The following is a 27,485-nucleotide window of genomic DNA, read 5'->3' as shown; positions in this document are numbered from 1 at the left end:
AAGCATACTTGTTACTTGTATTTAAGTTCAAGAGGCTAGTGATTTCATATTAGAAAAATTTAGAACTTATTTGGTATATTCTGATATTCTGTTTTGTTAAATATTTTAATGCTTTGAATACTCATATTGCCACACAGCATTGATCACATTATTTATTTGTCTTTTTATTAGAGAGAGAAGATTCATGAGAGATGCAAGAAAATTTGTCCTCCTAAAGATACCTTTGACAGGACTCTCTTACATACTCATGGTATGAATATGTGCTATTTGTAGCATAGCATAAATATTAATGAACAAAATCTTAATTTGGGGACCTTGTTGACTATCATATCTAATTTTTATTTCAGTGAAATTTCTATAGCCTGCAATCATAATCTTTTCTAAAAGCTTTAAAGAGAAAAATCATGGATCTGATGGTAGTGTATCCTTCAGTTCAACAAATAGTTATTTAATATTCAGGTGCCTTGTACTTTGCTTGTTGCCTAAAAATAGATGAATAAGAAATAGTCCCTGTCCTCAAGAAGCTGATGGTCTCCTGAGCAAGGTTAAACAAACCAACACTGTATATCAGGCAGTAAGTTCAGCATGGTAATATTGTAAAGAGTTCCTAACTTAGCTTTATAAAAACTAGAGTTGATGAGGATTGTCTGTGTTTTAAACTAACTATCAAGAAATATTTATGTGCAAAAAGGCATTCCAGGAAAGGGGACAGTTTATGCAAAGCCGTAGAGTCAAGAGAGAAATTAGCATGTTCTGGGACCTGCAAGAGTTCAGTATGCTGGCTCCACTGGGAGCAAGAAATGAGGCTGAAGAAGTAGGTAGGAGTCAGATCATGAAGAGCCTTGTATGTCATGCTAAGACATTTTTCTTTTCTAAAAGCAGTATAAAGTTACAAAATATTTTAAACCAGACATGATCAGAGTTATGATTATATATTTCACTGTGAAAGAAGTTGTGGGTAGTAAACTTATAGATGATGATAAAACTGGAGGCAAGAATACAGTAGAAGCCTATTGCAGTAATACAAGCGAGAAATCATGTGTTCCTAATAGCAGTTATGAGGATGGAGAGGAAATTAGGTCTTTAAGAGATGTGGCAGAAATGGAGGCACAGGTTTTGGTGGTCAGTCATTTGTTAGAAATGGAGCAAGATGCTTCAAGGATGATTCCCACATTTCTTGCTTGGGCAGCTGGCTAGGTGAGAGAGGTAGTATTGGAGAAGGAAGTTTGGAGGAGATAGAGGCTGGTTTAATTGAAGTTTTGCATAGAAGGAGAGGTCTGGTATGCAACCCAGAGCTCAGGAAAGAGATCTAGGCTGGAGATACAAGTATGATAGACATTATCATAGACAGTATGCTAGACAATAGCATGGTAGTTGAATCCAAGGGCACAGGTGGGATCACCCGGGAGGATGTGAGTAGTAAGGAGAAAAGAACTGATGATAGAACACTAGGAGGCTGTCACATTTAAGAGGGAGTAGAAAATGTACCTGTGAAGGAGACTAAAAAGAAGTAGTCAGAGAGATAGGAGAGTCAACCAAGAGAGTTCCACCTTAGAGACGGAAGGTAGTTAGAATTTCAAAGAAGTGCGAATAATTAGCCTACAGTGTCAGAATACTTCAGGGATAGATCAGGTTTGCACTCTGAGAAATCTCTGTAGATTTGGCAATTTGGGAGATCTTAGGGAGAACATTTAGACTGGAGTAGTAGTTACAGAAACTTCAATACTGTGTATTAAGGTGTGAGTACAAGAGTAAGAAGTGGAGACTGCCAATATGGATGTGACTTGAAGATTTGAAATGTTAAGGTATTGACTAGAGGGAACAGAATCCCTCTGGTTTGTTTCTACTAGCAGTTGTGCTAGAAGAAGGTTTTTGCATGGCCAGGATTAGATAAGGCAAGAGAGGTATCGCATAATCCTGAGAGTGAGTGCTTCCTTAAATTTTGCACCTGAGGTTCTCCCTTGCCTCAGCCTACTCTAGGCCCTGAGTTTTATCTTTCTTCTTCTTCTTCTTCTTCTTTAATGGAAGAGGACTGAGCATGTTTATATGCAGAGAGTAAAGAGCTATTAAAATGTTAAAGATATGGAGAGGCAGGGTAATTGATGTGAGCTCAGAGAAGAGGCAGGAGAGGATGGAGTCCGAGTACAGAAAGCTTGGTTTTGGAAAGGAGGGTACCTTGTCTGAAATCTGATTGGTGAGACGAAGATAAAGGAGGTTCATTTGCAAGAAGTTTGTAGAGGATACAAACTAAGATGTCTAAGAAGAAAACTACTATGGCATTAAAAATTTTTTTGATCATAGGAAATACTGGATGGGATGGTGGATCTTTTGAACAATAAAAATAGTATTTCTGTAAGATAGCACCAAGCTTTCTGTGTCCATTTAAAAAAGACTTGAATACATTTAGTTGTTTTATTGCTACTAAACAATTGATTAAAATTATTTGAAACATATGTTTTATTCACTGCTTTGCCTACTCCTAGGTATACAGAAGGTGTTTGATATTTGTTGAAGAAAGAAACTTAAATGGTTATTTAATTGTGACCTAGTATAGTATTGAATCTGTCAAAATATATTTTATGGAAATAAAATGAAAACAAGGTTTAAAAAATCTTATTTTCAAAATGTCATGAAGAACCTAGGGGTAAAACGGGAATAAAGACACAGAACTACTTGAGAATGGACTTGAGGATATGGGGAGGGGGAAGGGTAAGCTGTGACAAAGCGAGAGAGGCATGGACATATATACACTACCAAACGTAAGGTAGATAGATAGTGGGAAGCAGCTGCAGAGCACAGGGAGATCAGCTCGGTGCTTTGTGACCGCCTGGAGGGGTGGGATGGGGAGGGTGGGAGGGAGGGAGATGCATGAGGGAAGGGATGTGGGAACAGATGTATATGTATGACTGATTCACTTTGTTATAAAGCAGAAACTAATAAAAAAAAAGTTGTTATAAAAAAAAATCTTATTTTCCCTTTTCCTTTTTTAAAATAGATAAATCCAGGACAGATCTGGAGCAAGTACCTAAGGTAATAAAACCTAAAAAATGAGAATACAGCTTTTTAATATTTGATCTTTAATTTTACCTTGTAAGAAGCTTTCACTGGGCTGTTTTCTGATGCTTTGACCGCTTTGCCTCTTCTGGGACTTTCTTACTTTTCTTCTCTCTCTTTTGCATGATCAATCTCTTCTTTATCACCAAAACCTACAAATACGTTTAAATCTTTTCATTTTAAAATATAATTTTATTCATCTTATTACCCCTCCAAATCATTAGGGATATTTTCTTTGTATGAAGAATTTTGTAGAGATGTGTGATAGATGAGTGTTTTTTTGTTTTTCTTTTTTTTCTGGGGAAGGAGTCCATTGCATTCATCATATTCTCAAAGAGGTCTGTGATAATTGCTCTTTGGGGTGAGAAGAGACAGAAGGATGAAAGACAGAAACAGGAAGGAAAGGGCAGTCATTGTTAAAGTTCTTTGATTCCTACAAAATAAAATGCAAACTCTGTAATTTAAGGCCCTTAATTATGCACTTCCATCACAGGCACACTCTTAACTTTTGCCTACTAATCTTTACACATTCTTTACTTCAGCCAGACTTTTTTGCTGGCTCCGTGCTTTACTTGCAGTGTTCCTTTAGCCTGGAAGACTTTGCTCTTATCTCCCCATACCTAATCCTTTACAGTTTTTTGCTTAAATGACAACTTTACATGAATACATTTCCTCCAAATGAAGATCATTGGCCCCTTTGCCAAACTGCCATAGCATTTTATCTAGACCTCTGCCTTCCCTTTTAAAGCATTTGTCACTCTTTCCCTTATAAAATATTTATGTATATATTTTATCACATCCCTTGGGCTAAAGATCCTTGAGATTAGGACCTCTGGAATAATTTAGCTTTGTTTCCACCTTAGTGCCTAGCATAAGAGTAAAATCATAGATAGTCAACATTTATTGAATTAATCAATACTTTCAGTTATACTAGAGGGACTAGAAAATATACTCATGTCCCTAGTTGGATTTCCCTATCACATTCATACTAATTTTTGGATATGGGTCATATGAATCAGTGAATATAATAAAATATAACATAGAAATTAATCGATTAAACCATGTTTCAGGCCTTATGCTATGTGCTGGAATAGAAAGATTAATAATCTATAAATCCAGTCTCATAGGAACATATGGTCTGGGGGAGATATACATATTAAGTAAAAATATTTATGAAGTATGAGATAAATAAGTATACATGGTATACTTGTGTTTAGAGATGGGGTTAAATAAATTTTATGAAGTATTAGATAAATAAAACTCTTAATGCCATTCTAAGAGAGTTTGGTCTGTCAGTCATGGGAATCCATTGAGAGATTTAAAAAGAGAAGTTAATTCAGTTATAATTGCATTTTAAAGATATATAGAGGATAGATTAGGGAAAGACATCAGTAAGTATTCATTTACTATGATCCAGAGATAATGAGGAGCTGCAGAAATACTGTGGAGATAGAGTAGAGAGGAGATTCAAGTGATAATGAGGAAATATTAAGGGTAGTACTTGGTGCCCAAATGGATGTGGTATATAAGGGAAAGGAGCAGTCTCTTCATAAAATTGAATTTGTTTTTGTTTTAAAATTTAGTGTATGTCTAATCTAAAAAAGAAAGTTTGAAAGAATTTTGAGCAAGAGAAAATACAAATATAAGTATAGACATATTGATATTTGACATTTTTAAAAAAACCACTATCAGTGGGAAATTATACAGAAATTTTAGGATAAGTATGATATCTCCCTTTCGTATGTGCCCAGTGGGACTGCATTCGTGAGTTTGACCAAGTAGTAATGGAATGACCATCTCTGTTGGTAAAGGCAAGAAAAACATTTTTCTATATTTCATGAGCATTTTTAGCTTGATGAAACATTATTTATATATTTTTCTTCTACAGATTTTTGTATAAATAACTCAGCTTGTTATCACTTGCTTTTTCTGTATATGCCTGAGATTCAAGTTAATTATTGTTTAATGGTCTTATGATGTTGGAAGGGATAATGGATGTAAAGAAAATGTTTATCTAATTGAGGGAAATGCATTTTTTTAATAGATTTTTATGAAACCAGATTTTGCCTTGGATGATTCCTTAACTTTTAATTCAGTTTTACCATGGTCTCATTTTAATACTGCTGGTGGAAAAGGAAATCGTGATGCAGCTTCCTCAAAGTTGCTACAAGAAAAGGTAGTTTCTTTTTTACTTTTCCCATGTAGAAAACTATTTTAATTAAGTGGTACTGTTTGTGTGAGTTCAGAGTTAGTTATTTAGTAGGCACTAATTCCTTTAATTTCATCTTTATTGTTGCTGATAATTAGAAGCCTTCAGATCTTAACTGATAAAGTAATAGCACTTTGTTTCAATGCAGTACAAGTTGTGCTGTTAAAAAAGGAAAAGGTTATTGTTTGAGTGCTTCTTATCTGAAACAGCAGTTGATATCAATCAATCTCAATTGAAAGGATGTATTAGATAACACAATTAATTGTTTTACATTTATTCCAAACAGTATATTGGCTAATTTTATATTCTTTATGATTTAAAGCACAGAAAATTAACTTTTCCTGAGGTACTATTTTTCCTCGTTTACACACAGTAATGATGATTATTTTGTTTGTTTTTTTGTTTTTGCGGTACGCGGGCCTCTCACTGTTGTGGCCTCTCCTGTTGCGGAGCACAGGCTCCGGACGCGCAGGCTCAGCGGCCATGGCTCACGGGCCCAGCCGCTCTGTGGCATGCAGGATCCTCCAGGACCGGGGCACAAACCCATGTCCCCTGCATCGGCAGGCAGACTCTCAACCACTGCACCACCAGGGAAGCCCATGATGATTATTTTGAAGCAAAAATATCATAGTTAAAAAATGCAGTGTTCCTTTAGCTTTGCAAAGCTTTGCAAAGCATAGCCTTTTGCGTGTTATTAGTCAGCAGTTTTTCAAAATTTTACAATGTTCTATATTTCAGAAGTCAACATCTTGAAAGCCATTTAAAATATAAAACTTTAAACATAACTCACAGATCAAGAATCTTTTAAAAGTGGAATAGGAAGTAAAGACCTTTGATCTCTGTTCTTTCTTAGCACTCAGTTTAGAGCTTTTCTAAAACTGACTGTGGTTCCTAAACTGAGATGAAAGCATTTCATTTTAGTCTGGCGACAGCTCTTGGCAGTCTGAAAGCTTGCCTCAGATAGACTATTCAATAAGTTGGGTCCAGTCCTCCTCAGCAACTGAAGAAAGGGCTACTTAGGGAGGAGAGGAGAAAAAATGTGGGGAAAGAATTGTGAGTATTCTGTTTCTCACAGTTGAAAATGAAAATGAATTTTTTTGGGCAGCTTTTTCATCTATAAAGGTTTTCCTTGAGTAAGAATAAATTCACAAATCTTATGAAAACAATGGATATATAGACACAGGCTCACTCCCAGACTACTTTTTCACATTCCAAGTATATCCCCTGGTAGAATAATACCTTAAAAGAGAAAAAAACAAAAGCCAATAAAAATTTCACCAATCTATACAGATACTTTTAGGAATACTTTAAAAATTGTTCCCTTTATAGAATTTTAATAGGAAATGAATTATGAAAATATTATGCCTTTGAAAAGAATAGATCAATGGAGTATTGATAAATTGCAGAAATCTTTGAAATTCAAATGAAACAATTTTCTCATCCTAAATGTTTAAAGTGACTAAAGTAATGGAATTTTTTTTTTTTTTTGGTAAGTTGCAGAATCAGCTTTATTACATTTACATTTTGTCTCCTCATTCTGCTCTGTTCTTAGAAAAGGAATGGAAGACAGGATTCCAAGACAGGATTCAAACTCACTGTATGATTGACAGCACCCATTTTATCTTGCTAGTTTTAAATAGGGGATGCTATAACCAGGATTAGAGAAATTTTTGTCCTATTGTAGTACTGCTACCCAAAGTGCTGGTCTGTGATGAGATAACGAGTTTGCTCTAGAACATAAATCATTTCACTGCTTCCTTCATTAAGAAAGTCTTTCTATGAAAAAGCAATACTGTGGGCTTAGTGATGAAGTTGATTTAATTTCCAGCAGAGTTCCTCATTTCATCATGGACCTGTTAAACAGTTCACAAACTGGCAGCAGCGTATAAACTTCATTCTGAGTACCCCTGTCCTACAGGAGTTACTTTTTCTCCATTTTCTGAAAATTGAGTCTACTTTAGCTTGTGATGTACCTAAGTACCTTCATCCCCATATTGCTTTTTAGGTAAATAAATGAACAGCTGTTGAAGGTAAAAAGAACAACAGCAAAAGAGTATAAATGCAACAGATTTAAACTATAGAAGAATGTCTTATTTGTAACCTATTATATATTATAATAGATTATTGAAGGAGCTGTATTGAAGATATGCATGATCCTGCATGGTTTTAATGAGACAGGCTTGGTGACCAAATAATCCTCTAATTTTATGAGTCCTAAATGTTGAAAGCCCATTAACCCTTTAACACTACAAATTCTCCTGAGATGTTCAGAGATAATTCTTAAAGTTTGAGCTATAGGTTGAAGAATCTAAAAGTAGAAAAGTGGGAGAGAAATGGAAAAATAATATAGTCAAAAAAGGCATATGCAGTTATGAAGGAAGAAAAGACAACTCAAGTTTTAGAAGTCCATATTTGAAATTAGAAAGCATTCTTAATACATGTTACTCCAGGAATTAATTTTGGTAGTATTACAAATAAGATATATATGAACTAATTGTTTCAGTCAACTGTTTAAGAGGAAAACACATTGGAAATAAATTGAGTTTTACAAATTGATAAAAGAATAATTGTTGAAATGTGAAATTAACAGCCTAAAAAAAAAAGATCCAGGTGAATTCTAGTACTCTGTAATTTGTGGCTGGATCACCAATCTGTCTTTCATGAATTCTCTAACGTTTTGAGGCAGCATGGTACAGTAGAAAGAACTTCAGTTTTTGAGTTAGACAAACCTGGGTTCAAATTTCAGTTTTTCTACTTACTAATCATATGACTTTTTTCAAGTTATTTAATGTTTCTGAGCCTCATTGTCCTCATCTGTAAAATAAAATAATGATAATACCTATGTTCCAAGATTGTTTAAATTAGTAGATGATATATATAAAATACCAGTGCCTGGTACATAGAAAGTCAGTAAATGGTAACTATAATCATCTTTCAGTCAGATAAATGATACATGATATTGGTGATGGCAGTGATGTGTGGAGGTTAAGGAAATCAATCATTCTCTCTCAGATCTTGGAACTTCTAAAACTAGATTATAATCTGAGATGACTGTGGGCTACTTTTACTTTCTAGAAAGTAGTTGGTGTTTGGAGGACAGTAATGGCAGGAGCAGAGGAAGAAGGTAAATCACCTTCTATGCTTTTGTCTTACATTTATTAATTTTGGGCTCTACCTTTCATCTCCCTTCTATTTTGTATACCTAGTATCAAGCATCACATAATCAAACAGTTCACACAATGGGATTTAAAATACATATAGAAATATTGTATCATTTTCAGAAAGTATTTGGATAGTTAAGGTATACTTATAACATGCTGTGATTTTTTTTTTCATTTCCTTTCCTCTTAAGCTGAGCCATTATCTGGATATTGTGGAAGTAAACATTGCTCACCAGATCTCTCTACGTTCAGAAGCATTTTTTCATGCAATGACCTCTCAACACGAATTGCAGGACTACCTCAAGAAAACTTCCCAGGCTGTAAAAATGCTTCGAGATAAAATTGCACAGATTGATAAAGTAATGTGTGAAGGATCACTACACATTTTAAGACTGGCACTTACCAGAAATAATTGTGTTAAAGTATACAATAAACTGAAATTAATGGCCACTGTACACCAGACTCAGCCTACAGTACAGGTGTTGTTATCTACTTCTGAATTTGTCGGAGCATTGGACTTAATAGCAACAACGCAAGAGGTTCTACAGCAGGAACTTCAGGGCATTCACAGCTTCCGGTATGTCCATTAAGTAAGCCATTAGAAATAATGTTAGAAATTTCTAAAGGACAAATTTTAGTGTGTAATGTTAGCTGAAAATGTATGAATGTGTTAGAGTTACAAGGGTATTTTTTTCTTCCAGATTGATCTGTTTAATAATGTTATCATTCTGATATTTTAGTCTTACTAAAACAAACAAAAATCATAAGGACCAATATTTACAGAGACATTTGGATAAAGAAGTAAAATTAAATTTTCTAGTAGATGAAATCAATGAAGGGCCAGTCACAGCTTTGAAAATTATATTTTGAAAATGTTGAAGTAGTTTTGTGTCAAGATAATAGATAAAGGTGGAAAAAGGAATACTAGTATAGCTGAAATTAAGTTCATTTTAAAAGCCATTGAATAAGTTTAAATTAGATAATTATTAAAATTCATTTCTCATTTACAATCTATCACATTGCAAAAAATTCCACACGATGATGGAAAAGACCCAATTTCTTCTAAGTTTTTATTTTGAAAATACCTTTAAGATTAGGGTTTTAGTTATTTTATGTGAGATCATGTCATATGTTTAATTTACAGATTACACCAATTGTAAGCCATCAAAATTTCATTCAGTTAAGCAGGCTTGCAGTTTCCTTGTTGAAGTTCCTATCTGCTGGGAAACCTTATACTACTGAGTGACTACAAAGAAGTTTTATGGAAGACGTGCTCTGTAACTTAATATATTCTGGAAAGGTTATCTTCAATATAAGTTTATTTTAATTGAATTATAAGTTCTTATTGACTAAGGATATGTAATTGGAATATTTATTTAGAAAGCACTTTTAAAAAGTCCCAATTTTAATTATGCAAATGATGATTGATTCATTTATTCAAGAAATGGTTGTTGATTACATGACAGACACCAGGCAGAATACTGGGAATATAGCCATGAACAAAGCAGAGATGCTTTCTGCTCTGTTTCTACAATTTATTTGGTAGGAGGGAGACAGAAATTACTGGGTAGTTATTATACAGTACAGTACAGTATGATGATGAATGTACAGATTGCTATGGAGCCTAACCTTAGGGGAAGAACCTTATCCAGACTTGGATGTTTACAGAAGAAGCTTGGATCACAAACCTCTTTGAGAATCTGTTGAAAGCTGTGGATGGACCTTCTTTCCATAAAAATATACCTGTACATAAAATTTTGCAATCAGTTTTGGGTGGTTCGTAGTCCTTTGAAGCCTACTTTGGATTTCTCAGCATGGGAACCCAGGGTGACTAAATGATTTTTAGTTTCCCCTTTACCTCTGAAATTTTAAATATTTCTCTTTTTTGAATGTGTATATGGCATATATTTTAAAAATAAATAATACTAATTTTGTCAGTATTTTAGCAAAATGGACTTCTGTAATGACAGAAGCTGTGTTTTTTCTTGTCACCACTATATTATACGAATTTGATGAATATTGGGAGCTGATTCTACAAAGTAGAGTGCTTTATCCTCTGAATAGAGCAATAGAAACAAAGATTAAATGCTTGCCTGCTAAACACAAATTCTGAAACTGTTCTCATTTTTACTCCAAAGGTCATGCAGTTTATTTTATTTCATTTTCCTGACTCATAACTTTATGCCCAATAATACTGATGAAAAGTTTAGTTCTCCAAAGCTATCTGGAAAATATTTAAGAACAGGTTGGATATTTATTCCCAGTAGATTATGATTTATCAGAAGGCAGAATGAAAATTTTATAATCTTGTAATTATCTTGAGCTCAAGAAAGAGTTTACCTTTATTTTCATCCTTACTTTTTTTGTTTGTACCTTAACTCAAAGGACAAAATATTCTTCATAAAAAAGTGTATATGATTTTTAAAAGACTTTCAAATATTCTGATTATCTATGTTTTGCTCAAATATCTACTTTTTTAAGAACCTGCACATTTGTAAAGAGTGTTTATTCTTCATATAAAATATAATATATATGAAAATATATTTGAACCTTGATATCTTGCAGGTTTCATATAGAAAAGATTCAGTTACCTTGAAATTCAGGGATATATTGTTGTTATTTGCTGTTTCTTACTGTAAAGGTTTATGTAGAAACTTCAGTTTTCACCACTGTTAATTTTTTTTCTTTATTACTTACTACCACCATTACTCTACTACTACCACCACTACAAAACCTAAGAACATTTTTTGAATACTTTGGTATTCTGTACCAGTGCTAAGAATATTGCATATATTATTTGATTCCCCCTCCCCACTCCAAAAAAACCCTTCTATGAGATAGATAGTTTTATCCCCATTTTAATAGATAAGGAAACTGGAGCATTGAAAATCTTAGATAACTTGCTCCAAGTCATACAGCAAATTATAAAACAGTAGAGTCAAGATTCAACCCAGATCTCATCAGACCCAAGAGTTATGTATACTTTTTAATATATTTGATTGAGGTTTTGTAAGACCTCAAATAGATCAGTCTGATCATCAGTGCTAATTTTCTAGTGCAATAGATGTTAAACTGTGGGCAACTGAGTTAGAGGTTTGCTGAGCTAGGAATCTACCATAGTAATAGATTTTAGGATAAAAATTAATGAAACTAGTTTTTCTAGTCGTACGCCTTCTTCTTCTTCTTCTTCTTCTTTTTGAAAGGAAAGGTGGAAAACATTCAGAGTTAATTATAGGTTCCAGCTTATTATGATTTCATTGATCAGAGGCCACCTTGGGATTCCACTTAAGGGATTTTTATTATTGGAAGTAGTAAAAGGTATTTAACATCTTCTTTGCTCCTATATAATCTCCCATAATTTAGATCTTGAAAACATTATGATATGAAAACATCCACATGGTGTGCTGTGAGGTGAAGCCAAAACAACAGATTTTCTGCTATTTGCTGAAACTAATACTACCGTAGGGTTTATTGATATGTAAGTTTCTGTGATAAAAGCAACACAAAGGTCATTATAGTGAACCCACAGCTTAGTAGAAGGTCTAACTTCATATACAAATTGAGGCATATTAAAGTAGAAAGTATTAGAATTGCTCCAATTTGTTAAGCTGGATATATGAGCCTATGTACTTTTTTAGAAAGTGATTTTTAGTTATTTGTCTGTCATTTCAGCAGATTTCTTTCACCACTGTAAAGTATTATATGTGATTATTAGGATACATACTTTTAAAATGAACTGTTAGCAGATTTATCTATTAAATATTTTTGGTAAGGTTAATAATAATATACAGGCCAGTATAATTGCATCTATTGTTAAAGTAGTCAAAAATATTTTAAAAACAGAGCAAGGATGAATAGGTGAATTCTATAAAACACTAATTCTAGAAATTTTATTTAGGGATTTGCTTAGACAAATATTTTTATATATGTTATCATATACCTGTGAGTACATAATAAATACTATTTGATGTTAGTATTGAGATATCTGCTCTTCTTTATTATATTTGTCAGACTTTAAAATTACTTAAGATGCGTAAAAATGAAGCTACTCAGTTATTTTTGACAATAGCTGAAGTTAAATAGAACCTCACATTTAAGTTATTAGGCTGAAATGATAGAGTTTTATTACTTTGATGCCCAAACATCAGTAGATACAGTCCTATGGACTTCCTACCATAATTCTTTGTTGGGATTTGCTAAAAGACTATTTGTACCTGAAGGTAACACATACTTGGGTGTTAACCTCTAGTCTGCATTTAAAAGGAATTTTTGATCTTTATAAAAATCAATTAACTGAGAACAAAGCAGTGTTAAAGTTATGTGTGGATTCATGTCCTACCCTATTACTGCTTTTTAAAACTTATTGAAAACTGAAACATACACAAAAATAGAGGAAATTATATGAAGAGAGTTATATGAAGCTGGATAAATTGCATATCACCTGTGAGTTATCAACTCATAGCCAACTTGGTTTTCTCTATATGCCTCCTCCTACTCCTGGATTATTTTGAAACAAATCCAAAACATCATTTCATTTCATCCATAAGTATTTCATTATGTATCTCTGAAAGATAAGGATCTTTGAAAACATAACTCAAATATCATTCATAGTTTCAAAAGCTAGTCAATGTTCAGATTTTCCTGTTTCTCTCAAAATTCTTTTCACAGTGTATTGAAATAATAATCCAAATAATAACAACTGTATATTACAATTGGTTGATATATTTCAAATGTCTTTTGATATATCATTCTCCATTCTTCTCATTTTCTCCCTTTCAAAATATTTATTGAAGAAATTGAGTTGTCTTTGTAGTGCTTCTCACAGTCTGGATTTTGCCAACGGCATCCCCATGTTTAGTGTGTTTTCCTTTTGCTTGTATTTTCTATAAACTGGTAGTTAGATTTAAAGCCTTGATCAGATTTAAGTTTTTCTTTTTGGTAAGAGTACCTAATAGGTGTATTTCAGCCAAGAGGCATATATCTGGTTGTCTCTTTTTTCATGAAATTAGCAGCCATTTGATGATCATTGCCTAGATTTATCATCTCATTATGGGTTGCAAATCATGATATTCTAATTCTAAACTTCCTTATTCATTTATTAATGGAATATTTCTATAAAGCCATATTTCTCCATAACAATTATTTGGTAATTCTGAAGGACAGTTCTTACAAGGATAGGCAAGATAAAGTCTAGGTTCTTTTCCTTTATTTAACAGTTTTTAAAATAATGAAAAATGTAGCATCTTCCAAATGTTTTATAAGCACATGGATTTATATATATTTGAAGTATTAAGTTTTTTTTTTTAATCGATGTTCATATTGTCCTATCTTTTGTAGGAACCTCCTCAAGTCTTTTTGATTCTATGAGTAGTCATTAATGGTTTTCTTCATGTTATGACAGGATATTCATATTATACATTTTCTGCTCCATATATGTAAACTGCCATTTCTCTAAGGAGCCCTAGTTTCTTTTAGTAGGAAATGGTATTTAGAAATTACAATCTAGGTATCAGAGGTGTTCCTTGCTACTGGATTGGTCATGATCTCTAGGCTTTTTTAGTGGGCAGAGCTAGGAAATAATTTTCCCTCTTTTTCTTAAGGTATATCCCTTGTGGTATGAATGGACAAATTACTGTGTTTTAAAGTCACTTGAAGTAATTCTTCTTTGTGTAGATTTGCCTGTACTTTGATACATAGTCAAGTTCATTTGTTTCATTTGCTTTTGATATTCAAGGATTGCTGTTTTTAAATGTAATATTGTTTTACAACTATGTTAAGTAGTTACATAGTTCCAAAGTCAAATCTATAAAACAAAAGATATTCAGAGAAATTTAACTTCTATATTGGTTCTCTTCCTCTGTACCTACTCCTATAAGTCGTTTAAAAAAGTTTTAGTTTATGTTTATTTATCCATCTCTCTGTCTGTCCCTCATCTTAGATAAGCATTAGCATACTGTACATACTTTTCTCCACCTTGGGGTTTTTACCTTACAGTATATACCCTGTAGATCATGCTACAGTATGCATTCTCAATGGGGGATATCACCCAAAGGGGGGAAAAGTTTGTTCTTGAAGGGTGAAAAAAATTCTTGGATTTTACAATGGTTTGTGGCCCTCCAAAGGCCACGGTACATAAATGGATTTACAGTATATCTGTGATATTAAAACTTCATGGGGAGTGATTAGGAATAAAAATGTCTGAAATCACTTTTTAGGGGGGCAGTAGTTGAGAAACTGCTCTGTAGCAGTATATAGTATATTAATTGGTATTCCTCAATTCTTTTAAAAGTGTATAGGGTCTATTATGATATATTTAACTAGCCTTCCATTGGTCAGCATTTGGGTTGTTTCCATTCCTTTGCAATTACCAACAGTGGTGCAATGAATGTATGTTCTTTTGTCATTTACCATGTATCTTTGAGATGGATTCTGAGAAGTCAGATTCCTAGGTCAAAGGCTAATTGCCTATGTAATTTTGCAAGACACTACCAAATTCCTTTTATGGCAGTGTTTTAGTTTGTAAGAGTGGATATGTTATAAATTAGTTTATTGTGAGATGTTGTCACCATTTATGAGAACCTTATTAGACTTCTAATTAGCTGTGAGAAATATAATTTTCATATTGTAAAAAGCAAATTTATGTTATTTCACTTATCAGATTTTTTCTAAAAGTATCACTGCACTACTTACCATATTGTCGTTCATAAAAGAAGAACAACGGATCTGTCTAAAAGGTCACATGCTTTAATTTTTTTTAATGTGCTATATCTGGTCATAGCAAAGACAGTTGCTAACATTAAGGGCTTGTTTTTCAAGTAAATGTAACATAAACTTTTAAAATGTTTTTATAATTAATTATAAGTGTTTACATTTAAGATAAATTTCACTTAAGTTTTGAAATGCCTTGGACCAACTAGATTACCTAGGTTTCTTCAACCCATTGTTTGTATGAAACTATTAGATTGTGTGGCAAAAATCCCTTTGGATATGATGGTATTCATCCTTAGTGCCCTTCAGAGCAGGGATTAACTACCTGGGACCACTCTTGTCACTTGGACAGTACTTGCTTTTTCTAGGGAAAAGATTCCAAATCTCTTCAGTAATACTTGCCCTCACCACCCCCACAACTCTACCAAAGTTAGAGTCCTGCTCACTTTAACCCTAGCCAGGATCTGCAGGTACTGAAGAGGTGGACTAAAAAGGAACATCATATTTCATGAGAAGAAGTTCCATGGATAGATTATAGCTCAGTGACTTTAGATCTTCACTCATGTGTTCTAATGACTTTAATGGCCTGAGGGATATTGCACAATAACTCAAACTGATCCTGACAGAGGTTGAGCTGAGTCAGTCTCTCCTATAGTCCTTCAAATATTTATAGGTACCCAGAACAGGGCCTGGTGCATAGTAAGCGCTTGTATTTATTGCATAAATGAATGGCTGGGGAGCTACTGACATTTATATTCAGTAAGTGGTTAATGAGGAAAGGACTTAGAATATCTGGATATTTTGTCTGTGAAAAGCAGACTAAAAAGCAGTCATGAAGTTTTCTAGAACCAAGTTTCCTATAGTATATTTAACTGTTTGGAGGTTAAAGATATACAGAGAAAAATAGAATTTGGGAGATGACGTGAAACTGTCGCAGTTATTTTTGTTAAGTTAAAAGACTCTATTTTACTAAAACATCACCTTGTTGCACAAGTACTGTCAGCTAGAAAAGTTTTGCTGATGGGTTCCCTTGATCGTGGAGTAAATCTGGGTTTTTAATAAATGAGGTAACATTTCCCTCTTCCTTTGTAGGCATTTGGGATCACAGCTTTGTGAATTAGAAAAACTGATAGATAAAATGATGATTGCAGAATTTTCTACTTATTCTCACAGTGACTTAAATAGACCATTGGAAGATGACTGTCAAATTTTAGAAGAGGTATGTCTTTTGAACTATAGAATGAAATTGATGTCATTGTTTAGTGTTATTTCCTAACAGCCTTAGTTTAGAACACATTCTCCTCAGGTTATAGTGAGCAAAATTATCTTCAATATCAAGCCTGTGAGACCTATGAAATCTTTCACTAACTATGTGACTTTAGGAAGCACATAATTGTTTATTATCCTGTGAAATTAGAGAATAAATAATTTTATAGCTTAATTAGAAATGGGAGTTAAAATGAAGTCTTTATATGGCTTACTACCCAAGTTCCAAATATAGATATAGGATGTAGATATAGGATGAATTAACTTATATCCATGTATATGCATGTATTGGAGTGTGTCTTTTATAAAAAGTGATCATTATTATATGGTAACTTATCAGTCATTCACATTCACTGAGCACCTATTATGAACATGTTTTATGCATATGCATATACAAATATATCATATTTGGTAACTTATCTAGTAACTTCTCAATGCTGATTATTGCCAAGAACTTGTAAAGAATCCAAAAAACCCTGATAGCAGCCTAAGTAATTAAAGAGATTTTTGTAAATGTTAGCAGTTAATGCTCCACAAATAATCCAGGTCATCATTCCAGTCTTCTAGACCACTAATTAGAAAGCACCAGGCTCATAGAGTATTTATTGGTCATCAGGGTTTGAGAAGAATACCTTCTAGCTACTTACTGAAACTAGACCAAAATATACTCATATTGTTTTGTCCCCAAACCAGCTTCATTTGATCCACTATAGTAGGATAGGATTTACCTGTTTTAGAATAACGACTCCAAAAATCTGATGACAAGATTGCTATGGAAAGGGGTTTTTAAGGCTTTTAGAAAATACCAAAAGGAGGATAGAGATTTGAGGGTCAGACAATAAAACCCTTGACGTTGATTATTTCTGCCTCTAAGTGAGATTATTTTGTATTTGAATTTTGACATTGTATACCCTTCTTTTATTTTAACAGGAAAGACTAGTATCTCTTGTATTTGGACTTTTAAAACAAAGAAAACTTAATTTTTTAGAAATATATAGTGAAGAAATGATTATTACAGCAAAGAATATCATTAAACAGGTAATTATACTTTTTTATTTGGTATATTTTGGTCTAGAATCTTTTTTTTTTTTTTTTTTTTTGCGGTATGTGGGCCTCTCCCGTTGCGGAGCACAGGCTCCGGATGCGCAGGCTTAGCAGCCATGGCTCACAGGCCCAGCTGCTCCGCGGCATGTGGGATCTTCCCGGACTGGGGCATGAACCCGTGTCTCCTGCATCGGCAGGCGGACTCTCAATGGAATTTTTCATTGGTGCTGTCATACTGTATATATAATTTTGAATTGTATATATATTTCCGTTTGAATCATAACATAAGCATTCGCTCATAAGCCTTCAGATATATCACTTTTAATGGTTGTATAAAATTCCATCAACATTATGTTAGTTAAACCTGTTTAAGCTTTCCTCTGTGTTAAATATTTAGGTCATTTTCATTTCGGTACTATAAAGAGCACTGTGACAAACATCTTTGGTATGCTTTGGTATAAAGTCTTGTTTGTTTGGTTTCTTGTAACTGATTCCTGAAGTGGAACTATTGGTCAGAGAGTGAAAAGTATTTTTAAATTGTTTGATACATAGAGCTGAATTGCTTTTTTTCTAAAAAGATTTTACCAACAGTATATACTTTCACCAGCGTTTCTTCTTACTCTGATCTCTAAGAAATTATAATTGTAAACTAAAATCTATTTGTTTTTTTTTAGTCTTCCCTGATTTTTTTCCCAAGCTAATTAGTATTTATTACAACACAATTGGCATAAAGTGATAAAGTGGAATTGTCATTTTACATCTGCATTACTTTTAGAAATTAAAAGAAAAAGCTTACCACCTACAATGCTATCAAAGTTTCAGTATTTCTCATCTACTCATTAGAAAGTAGATATACATTTTAAGGTTATTTCAGTTTTAAAGATGTGAAATTCAAGTTGCTGCTATATTTCATGAGATACAATTTTTTTCCATAAGCAGTTTTTTTTTTACATCTTTATTGGAGTACAATTGCTTTACAATGTTGTGTTAGTTTCCGCTGTACAACAAAGTGAATCAGCTATATGTATACACTTCCCTGGTTTTTGTTTTGACTTTTTCTATTCAGATAAATCTCATTCTCTGAACTTTAGTTTTTCTGTATATGAAAAAGAACAATTTTGAATGAATTTCTTAGGCTTAATTGATCATCATCATTAGGTTGAATGTACATTTCTTAGTTTTTAATGTTCAAATAAAACAAGCAAGGTTACAATCGCCCCATCTTTTACCTCTTTCAAACATTGACTAAAACACCGTATTTTAAAATTATCACTACCATTTCCAAAAATTGTTGATAACTAGCACTAAATATACATGTATATTATAGCTTAGCAATTCTACTTCTAGGTAATTTACCCAACAGAAATTCATACCTAGGCTCACCAAAGACAGCACAAGCATTCCATGGCAACATATTTGTAATAAAAAACCAGAAAAACTCAAATTTTATCATCAGTAAAAAAGATAAATAGAATTGTAGCATATTTACATCATTGAATACTATACAGCAATGAGAATGAATAAACTACATGGAACAACATGGATATTCACATACATAAGGTGGAGCCAAAGAAGCCAGACACGGAAGAGTACACACTGTATGATTCCACTTACGTAAAATTCAAACACGGGCAAAATTAATCTGTGGTGTTAGAAATCAGGATAGTAATGTCTTTTGGGAGGAAGTAGTGACCAGGAGGGGAGCAGGAGGGGCTTACTGGTAATATTCAATTTCATAATCTGAGTTCTGGTTAAATAGGTGCACTCCATTTGTAAAAAAATTATTGAGCTATAAACATAATTTGTACAGTTTTCTGTATGTATATTATACTTTTAAGCAGTTTTTAAAAACTGCTGTGTTTTAATTCCTAGACTTCTAAAGTCTGAGCCTTTATTTTTTAAAACCTTAAACTGTTGCACGTGTTGCAAGGAAGTGTGACCTCCAAAATGAATTTCTTTTGGAATTTTAGTATGGGGCTATACCATGTCCTAAGTATTATAGTTCTATGGGGGTTTTGTGTGTGTGTGTGTGTGTTTGTTGTGTGTGTATTTGTGTGTGAACAGTTTTAAATAGTAGGAAATTGTGATTAATACAGTTCAAGCATACCCTGGAATAATTATTTAATAGGGTAAAGGTAATGCTGCAGTTTTTTAAACACCTTGAGGTGTAAGAGACAGGAGAAGTTTGGTCAAATAATTATAGTCATTGAGGCCCTTTTAATATACAAATGAACATGTAGTACTTACAGTTGTAAAGACGTTAATCAAATTTTTTTCTTAAATTTTGCAGTGTGTGATTAATAAAGTTTCACAAATAGAAGACATAGACACAGATGTTGTTTTGAAGTAAGTATAAATATTAAGTTGGGGTTACCAGTCAGGGAAAAGATAACGCATTAGAATAATCTAAGGAGGATTTAGTTCAGGAATTATTTGCTAAGGTGTGGGCAGAGTGTGGGAAAATCACAAGTGATAGTGCAGTACCTTTAAGGGACAAAGAAAGAGAGCAGTTAATGGAATTCAGAAGGAGAAGAAGGTGTAAGTAGCTGAAAAAAAAAGTCTTTTAGTAGTTGAAGTGATCTTCAGTGGAGGGAGGCGGTCATCCTGAGGTAACCCCTCAGAGATGGAGACGGACTATTAGCACCTTTCCTCCTTTCAGTCTTTTGTAAGGGCTCCTCACTGGCCAAGCCCAGCAGGTCAGCCTCCCAGGGCAGAGAGTGGGTGGAGAGGATACAACGCTATATGGAGGGTGGAAATTGAAGAAGAATAGCAGTGTTAAATTTAAATTATTTAGCTATATAATTAAAACCCAGTTAGCTTTGAAAAGTTTGAGTACATGATTTTGAATTGTTCATGTCTGTAATTTTTTGTTTTCCCCTTGAAATAACTATTCTTATTTTAAGGAGAATAGTGATAAATACTTTATGACTACGAATTTCTTGTTCATGTAGGTATCTAAACTTTATTAACTGGTCTAAGATACGAATAGTAATATGGACAACTGTAAAACTTCTCTGGGCCAAACTCATAGAATGAGGATTGTGGAGTTTTAATTTCCACACTATTACCTAGTGAAAGCTGTTTCAGAATTAGTTGAAGCAATGCCAATAATGCAGGGATCTCTAGTAGTTGGAAAAATTAAGTTACTGGACCTTTGCTGAAAGCCCTATATACATGGAGAGTCAGTTATTTTTAATATTTTTCTTCCCTAAGGAATTTTCTCAGCTTAGAGAACATCCTATATCTCAAGTGTATAGGAGTATCTTTTGAGAATAAAGTCCTAGGTGTAGCACCGTTAATTAAAAATATGGAGTAATAAGTCATTGTAGTACTCTAAAATATCTTTATGGAATTCTATTTTTTATTAATTTTTAATCTTAAAGTTGATTGATGTCAGTTATAAAAATATTGGCTGTACTATTATGTATTATAATATTTAGTATATATTATATATGTAGCTAATATAATATTGGCTAATACTTAAATAGCACTGTGCATTGTTCTGAGTACTTCGTATTAACTCAGTTTATATTCACAGCTACCATATAAGGTAGGTTCTACCCATTTAAAATGAGAAAATTAGATCATGGAGGAGTTAAGTCATTTGTCCAGAGTCACACAACTAGTAAGTGTCAGGGCTGGAACTTGAACCAAGGCACTGTGGCTTAAGAGCCCATGCTCTTAGCCACCATGCCACATGATCCTTCATACATGGAAGAGTACTTTTCAGTTTGTAGTTAGAAAAGTAGGTTATTAAGTTTATTAAGGGAGATGTTATGTTTCTATTTTTATTTTGTTTAACATTTTTATTGGAGTATAATTGCCTTATCATGGTGTGTTAGTTTCTGCTTTATCACAAAGTAAATCAGTTATACGTATACATATATCCCCATATCTCTTCCCTCTTGCATCTCCCTCCCTCCCACCCTCCCTCTCCGACCTTTCTAGCTGGTCACAAAGCACCCAGCTGATCTCCCTGTGCTATGCGACTGCTTCCCACTAGCTATCTATTTTACATTTGGTAGTGTATATATGTCCATATATACACTACCACTCTCTCACTTTGTCCCAGCTTACCCTTCCCCCTCCCCATGTCCTCAAGTCCATTCTCTAGTAGGCCTGCGTCTTTATTCCCATCTTGCCCCTCAGTTCTTCATGACCATTTTTTTTTTTAGATTCCATATATATGTGTTAGCATATGGTATTTGTCTTTCTCTTTCTGACTTACTTCACTCTGTATGACAGACTCTAGGTCCATCCACCTCAATACAAATAACTCAATTTCGTTTCTTTTTATGGCTGAGTAATATTCCATTGTATATATGTGCCACATCTTCTTTACCCGTTCATCTGTCGATGGACACTTAGGTTGCTTCCATGTCCTGGCTGTTGTAAATAGAGCTGCAATGAACATTGTGGTGCATGACTCTTTTTGAATTATGATTTTCTCAGGGTATATGCCCAGTAGTGGGATTGCTGGGTCGTATGGTAGTTCTATTTGTAGTTTTTTAAGGAACCTCCATACTGTTCTCCCTAGTGGCTGTATCAATTTATATTCCCACCAACAGTGTATGAGGGTTCCCTTTTCTCCACACCCTCTCCAGCATTTATTGTTTGTAGATTTTTGATGATGGCCATTCTGACCAGTGTGAGATGATATCGCATTGTAGTTTTGATTTGCATTTCTCTAATGATTAATGATGTTGAGCATTCTTTCATGTGTTTGTTGGCAATCTGTATATCTTCTTTGGAGAAATGTCTATTTAGGTCTTCTGCCCATTTTTGGATTGGGTTGTTTGTTTTTTTGATATTGAGCTGCATGAGCTGCTTGTAAATTTTGGAGATTAATCCTTTGTCAGTTGTTTCATTTGCAAATATTTTCTCCCATTCTGAGGGCTGTCTTTTGGTCTTGTTTATGGTTTCCTTTGCTGTGCAAAAGCTTTTAAGTTTCATTAGGTCCCATTTGTTTATTTTTGTTTTTATTTCCGTTTCTCTAGGAGGTGGGTCATAAAGGATCTTGATGTGATTTATGTCATAGAGTGTTCTTCCTAAGTTTTCCTCTAAGAGTTTGATAGTGTCTGGCCTTACATTTAGGTCTTTAATCCATTTTGAGTTTATTTTTGTGTATGATGTTACAGAGTGTTCTAATTTCATTCTTTTACATGTAGCTGTCCAGTTTTCCCAGCACCACTTATTGAAGAGGCTTGTTTATTAAGGGAGATGTTATGTTTCTATTTTTATTCCAGAATATATCTTTTCCATATTTAGCCAAAATTAGTTTATTTCTCTATGCTTTTTCAGCGAATGGTCACGAAGCATGTTCACATGGAATTACTACATGATGAGATTCATAAGTCAGTGTACTTGACTAGTCTTAGAGATGTTTAAACAAGGAGAAGTTGCTTAGCAATTGACATCTTCATCTCAATTTTACAATTTTAGCTAGGTATCTAGATGAAATTGCATTTTATTATTCTTTTGTTGCTAGTATTTAGTGTAGTTTCCTCCAATTTGTAGATAATACCATGTTGGCCTGAAGACAGTCATTATTTTTGTTTGAATTTTTTTTTCTAGGCTTGCAGATCAGATGAGAATGTTGAATTTTCTTCAGTGGTTTGATCTGCTAAAGGATATTTTCTCTAAGTTTACAATTTTCCTACAGAGAGTTAAGGTAAGCTTATGTGTTTATCAGTTTGTCCAGAATATCCCTAAAGTTAAGTCATCTTTCTAGATATGAAAGTTAGAATAAAACAAAATTTCTTTGTTTCTGTAATTTTTCTAAAGGGTTTTAAATTAGATTTGAAGTGCTTCAGAGTATTTTGGTACCTTTTTATAATTTTGGGTGATATCTTTTATTTTAAAAGAAATATGATGCTTACTTGGCATTAAATATTATACAGTAATATTTCCTTTTGTGATGCTTGAATCTGTGTAGATTATCTAGAATTACAATATTGTGAAACACTCAAAAATCTATCCCAAACCACTTAATTTTTCTAGGAATTTAATGTTGATTAATGGTATTTTTTAACATATGGTTCATATTTAAATTGCTCTACTAATGTTCTTTATTGCAGGGTTTTTTTTCATTTTTCAATCTGGAATCCATTCATGTATCATGAATGAATTTAATTACTTTGTCCCTTTGGTCAAACAACTTAATTTTAATCTAGTCATTATAAGGAAAAGAACACATGCCACACAGCATTTTTCAGAAGAAAAAATGTCACAGACTCTAATACATGTTGGTTGGTATTACCAACATGTCATAACTGTGTTTTAATAAGACAGTTATTAGGAATTACTGAGTATAACAGGTTGTTTGTGAAATGTGATATTCTTTGAATTATCAGGTGTCAATATTGTATTTATGTCCTAGTTAACATCCCTGGCATCTCCTGAGTTTCATGTTAAAAATGATCTGGGGGACTTTTGTACTTATCTATGATATGACTTCCTTATTGACAATGACATGCTCTAAGTTACATACATAAGCTTTCTAGTCAGAGTGGGAAAAGTTTTATAAAATGTGATTCACTATACTTAATTCAGACTCCTACCAAAATGTTGATCCTATCCATTGATAGTGATAGATAGCAAACCTTTATCTGTGGATTGCACAGTAACGAGGCCTTGTTTTCACTTTTTCTTATATTCCTACCATGACCTTATCACACATATGTCTGGATACATAGAACTCCTACATTGCATAGTTAGAACTGGCCAACTTTTTGCCAGTTATTTTTAAGTAGCTATCTTACTTTTAGGTTCTATATCAGTTAAACTAAGCCACATTATTATTTGATGTATGTACAATATGGGAACAGTGATTTGTCCTAATTGTAGCTTCTTATTTTCACATTTAGGCCACTTAAACTAATACTGTTGTAAAACATCTTTGAAGATGATGTTTAATCTTTAAATATAGTACTTTTTTCTTTGAAAAAGTTTGTGGTTCCTTGAGGGCATGATTTTGCTGAAAAATAATGTTAATTACAGCTGTTCATTTTTAATGAAGATTTTTTTTTTTTTTGCGGTATGCGGGCCTCTCACTGTTGTGGCCCGTCCCGCCGCAGAGCACAGTCCCCGGACCCGCAGGCCCAGTGGCCACGGCTCTCGGGCCCAGCCGCTCCGCAGCATGTGGGATCCTCCCAGACCAGGGCACGAACCCGCGTCCCCTGCATCAGCAGGCGGACTCTCAACCACTGCACAACCAGGGAAGCCCTAATGAAGAATTTTAAAATAACTACAAATTGGAAAGAACTGTGATGTCTAACAATAGAGGAATGGTAAAATAAGTTATGCCTGGTATATTCACTATCATGGAATATCATGCAGGCAAGGATTTTTAATGATTGAAGAAAATGCATACATACATTATAACATTAAGTTAAAAAGCAAGACAGAGACCTACTTAAATATATAGTCTGCTCTTAGCTGTGTTAGAAAGATTTTTTTACCTCTTCATCTTCATAGACAAAGAGACAGCTTGTCTTTTTAGTGGTTATCTTCAGGTGGTAGGATTATGTATAATTTAAATTAGTGATTCATTCTTTTCTGTTTTTCCTAAGTTTTCTACAAAAAGAGGTATTACTTTTTTTTAATTGAACTATAGTTGATTTACAATGTTGTGTTAGTTTCTGGTATACAGCAAAGTGATTCAGTTATGCATATATATATTCTTTTTCATATTCTTTTCCATTATAGTTTATTACAGGATATTGAATATAGTTCCCTGTACTATACAGTAGGACCACTGTTTATCTGTTTTATATATAGTAGTTTGTATTTGCTAACCCCCAAATCCTAATTTATCCTCCCCTCCACCGGCCACACCACCACCACCCCCTCAGCTCTTTCCCCTTTGGTAACCATAAGTTTGTTTTCTATGTCTGTAAGTCTATTTCTGTTTTGTAAATAAGTTCATTTGTATCAGTTTTTTTAGATTCTACATATAAGTGATATCATGTGGTATGTGGTATTTGTCTTTCTCTTTCTGGCTTACTTCACTTAGTATGATAATCTCTAGGCCCATCCATGTTGCTGCAAATGACATTATTTCATTCTTTCTTACGGCTGAGTAATATTCCATTGTATAAATGTACCACATCTTCTTTATCCATTCATCTGTCAATGGACATTTAGGTTGCTTCCATGTCTTGGCTATTGTAAATAGTACTGCTATGAACATTGGGTTGCATGTATCTCTTCAAATTAGAGTTTTCTCTGGATATATGCCCAGGAGTCAGACTGCTGGATTATATGGTAACTTTATTTTTAGTTTTTTAAGGAACTTCCATACTGTTCTCCATAGTGGCTGTACCAATTTACATTCCCACCAACAGTGTAGGAGGGTACCTTTTTCTCCACACTCTCTCCAGCATTTACTATTTGTAGACTTTTTGATGATGGCCATCCTGACTGGTGTAAAGTGATACCTCATTGTGGTTTTGGTTTGTATTTCTCTAATTAGCGATATTGAGCATCTTTTCTGGTGCCTGTTGGCCATCTGTATGTCTTCTTTGGAGAAATGTCTATTTAGATCTTCTGCCCATTTTTTAATTGGGTTGTCTGGGGCTTTTTTGGATATTGACCTGTGTGAGCTGTTTGTATATTATGGAAATTAATCCCTTGTCAGTTGCATCATTTGCAAATATTTTCTGCCAGTCCATAGGTTGTCATTTCATTTTGTTTATGGTTTCCTTTACTGTGCAAAAACTTTTAAGTTTAATTAGGTCCCATTTGTTTATTTTTGTTTTTATTTCCATTACTCTAGGAGACAGGTCCCCAAAAATATTGCTGTGATTTACATATCAAAGACTGTTCTGCCTATGTTTTCTTCTAGGAGTTTTACAGTATCTGGTCCTACATTTAGTTCTTTAATCCATTTTGAGGGTTTTTTTTTAATGTGGTGTCAGAGAGTGTTCTCGTTTCATTCTTTTACATGTAGCTATCCAGTTTTCCCAGCACCACTTGTTGAAGAGACTGTCTTTACTCCATTGTATATTCTTGCTGTATTTTGCCCTTTGTTGTAGATTAATTGACCATGAGTGCATGGGTTTATCTCTGGGCATTAATTGTATTTTGTGTTTTTATTAGAATTCTTGTTTATTGTTTATATCCCATAGTTTAAGATGATTTGTATAGCTAAAAAAGAAAATAATCCTTAAATGCAAGCTTACATTCTTTTTAAAGAAATTTTTAACTCTTAAGTTTTCAATTTGTTATGTGGACAAATAATTCTGGACTATCATTTTAAAGATTTATCAATATGGTTACCAGATTATTTCATTCATTATTCTCAAGACTGGAAAAATTTATTTTAGTGGTTCTGGTCTTTGAACATGAACTTGACTGTAAACTGCTGCAATATGAAAGTTCAGAGGATAAATCACGTACCTACTGTTGAATCTACTATATATTGTAAAATCTTCTGGCATCCTTAAGCAAGAATGGCTCTGGTCTTGGAAAAAAATAATCAGCAAACCTTTAAAACTGTAGGTATGGTGAAAACAGTGAAGAAGAACCCTTAAGAGAACACCTGCTACACTGTATATGGAAAGTTTATTGTATTAGCTAAGATGTTGTCAGTTAAAAGGGACAAAGTATTCAAATGAAACTAATTTAAACAATAAAAGAAATGTATTGGCTTGGGGAACTTAAAATAGTCCAAAACGAGGATAGGCTTCAGTTATGACGTGGTCATGGTTTTCTTGCTTAGTTTCTCTGTTTTAATTCACTTCTACCTCCTCTTTGTTGGCTTCACCTTCAAAGTACCCAACGTAATTATAGCAAAATGGCTATATATAACAGTTTTAGGTCTTCCACATTTGTATACTCTACTTCCTAGAACAAGATTTTTTTTTCTTCAATCATCAGAGTCCTTGGTTTTAATCCACTGGGCTGATTTAGGTTACCGTGGTCAGGACAATCCTGTGCACTGCTTGCTTTGGGTCTGGATTTTCTTCTCACTTTTGAACTAATCCTGTGGCGAGGAGGTTGGGAGTATACTGTGTGGGATACACAGGACTAACACCTGAAGC

At 33.6% G+C, this 27,485-nt stretch overlaps 1 protein-coding gene across 5 annotated transcripts in view; it reads left to right on the top strand.

The window, feature by feature from the left end:
- Nucleotides 1-27,485, top strand: part of VPS54 (VPS54 subunit of GARP complex) — a 104,234-nt gene that overhangs the window by 42,195 nt on the left and 34,554 nt on the right. For all 5 annotated transcript variants that reach the window (XR_014295880.1, XM_082642258.1, XM_082642260.1 and 2 more), the window contains exons 4-11: nt 172-250; nt 2,996-3,030; nt 5,099-5,230; nt 8,616-9,001; nt 16,225-16,351; nt 17,329-17,436; nt 19,733-19,788; nt 23,017-23,113. Coding sequence is in view for 4 of the 5 variants with exons in the window: in XM_082642258.1 (XP_082498384.1) it covers nt 172-250; nt 2,996-3,030; nt 5,099-5,230; nt 8,616-9,001; nt 16,225-16,351; nt 17,329-17,436; nt 19,733-19,788; nt 23,017-23,113 (1,020 nt within the window). In the remaining variant the exon portion in view is untranslated. The remainder of the gene's footprint in view (nt 1-171; nt 251-2,995; nt 3,031-5,098; nt 5,231-8,615; nt 9,002-16,224; nt 16,352-17,328; nt 17,437-19,732; nt 19,789-23,016; nt 23,114-27,485) is intronic.

Source organism: Mesoplodon mirus (assembly GCF_964341445.2).
Source record: "Mesoplodon mirus genome assembly, chromosome: 14".
Classification (NCBI taxonomy): Eukaryota; Metazoa; Chordata; class Mammalia; order Artiodactyla; family Ziphiidae; genus Mesoplodon; species Mesoplodon mirus.
This window is presented reverse-complemented; position numbering and strand designations above follow the sequence as displayed.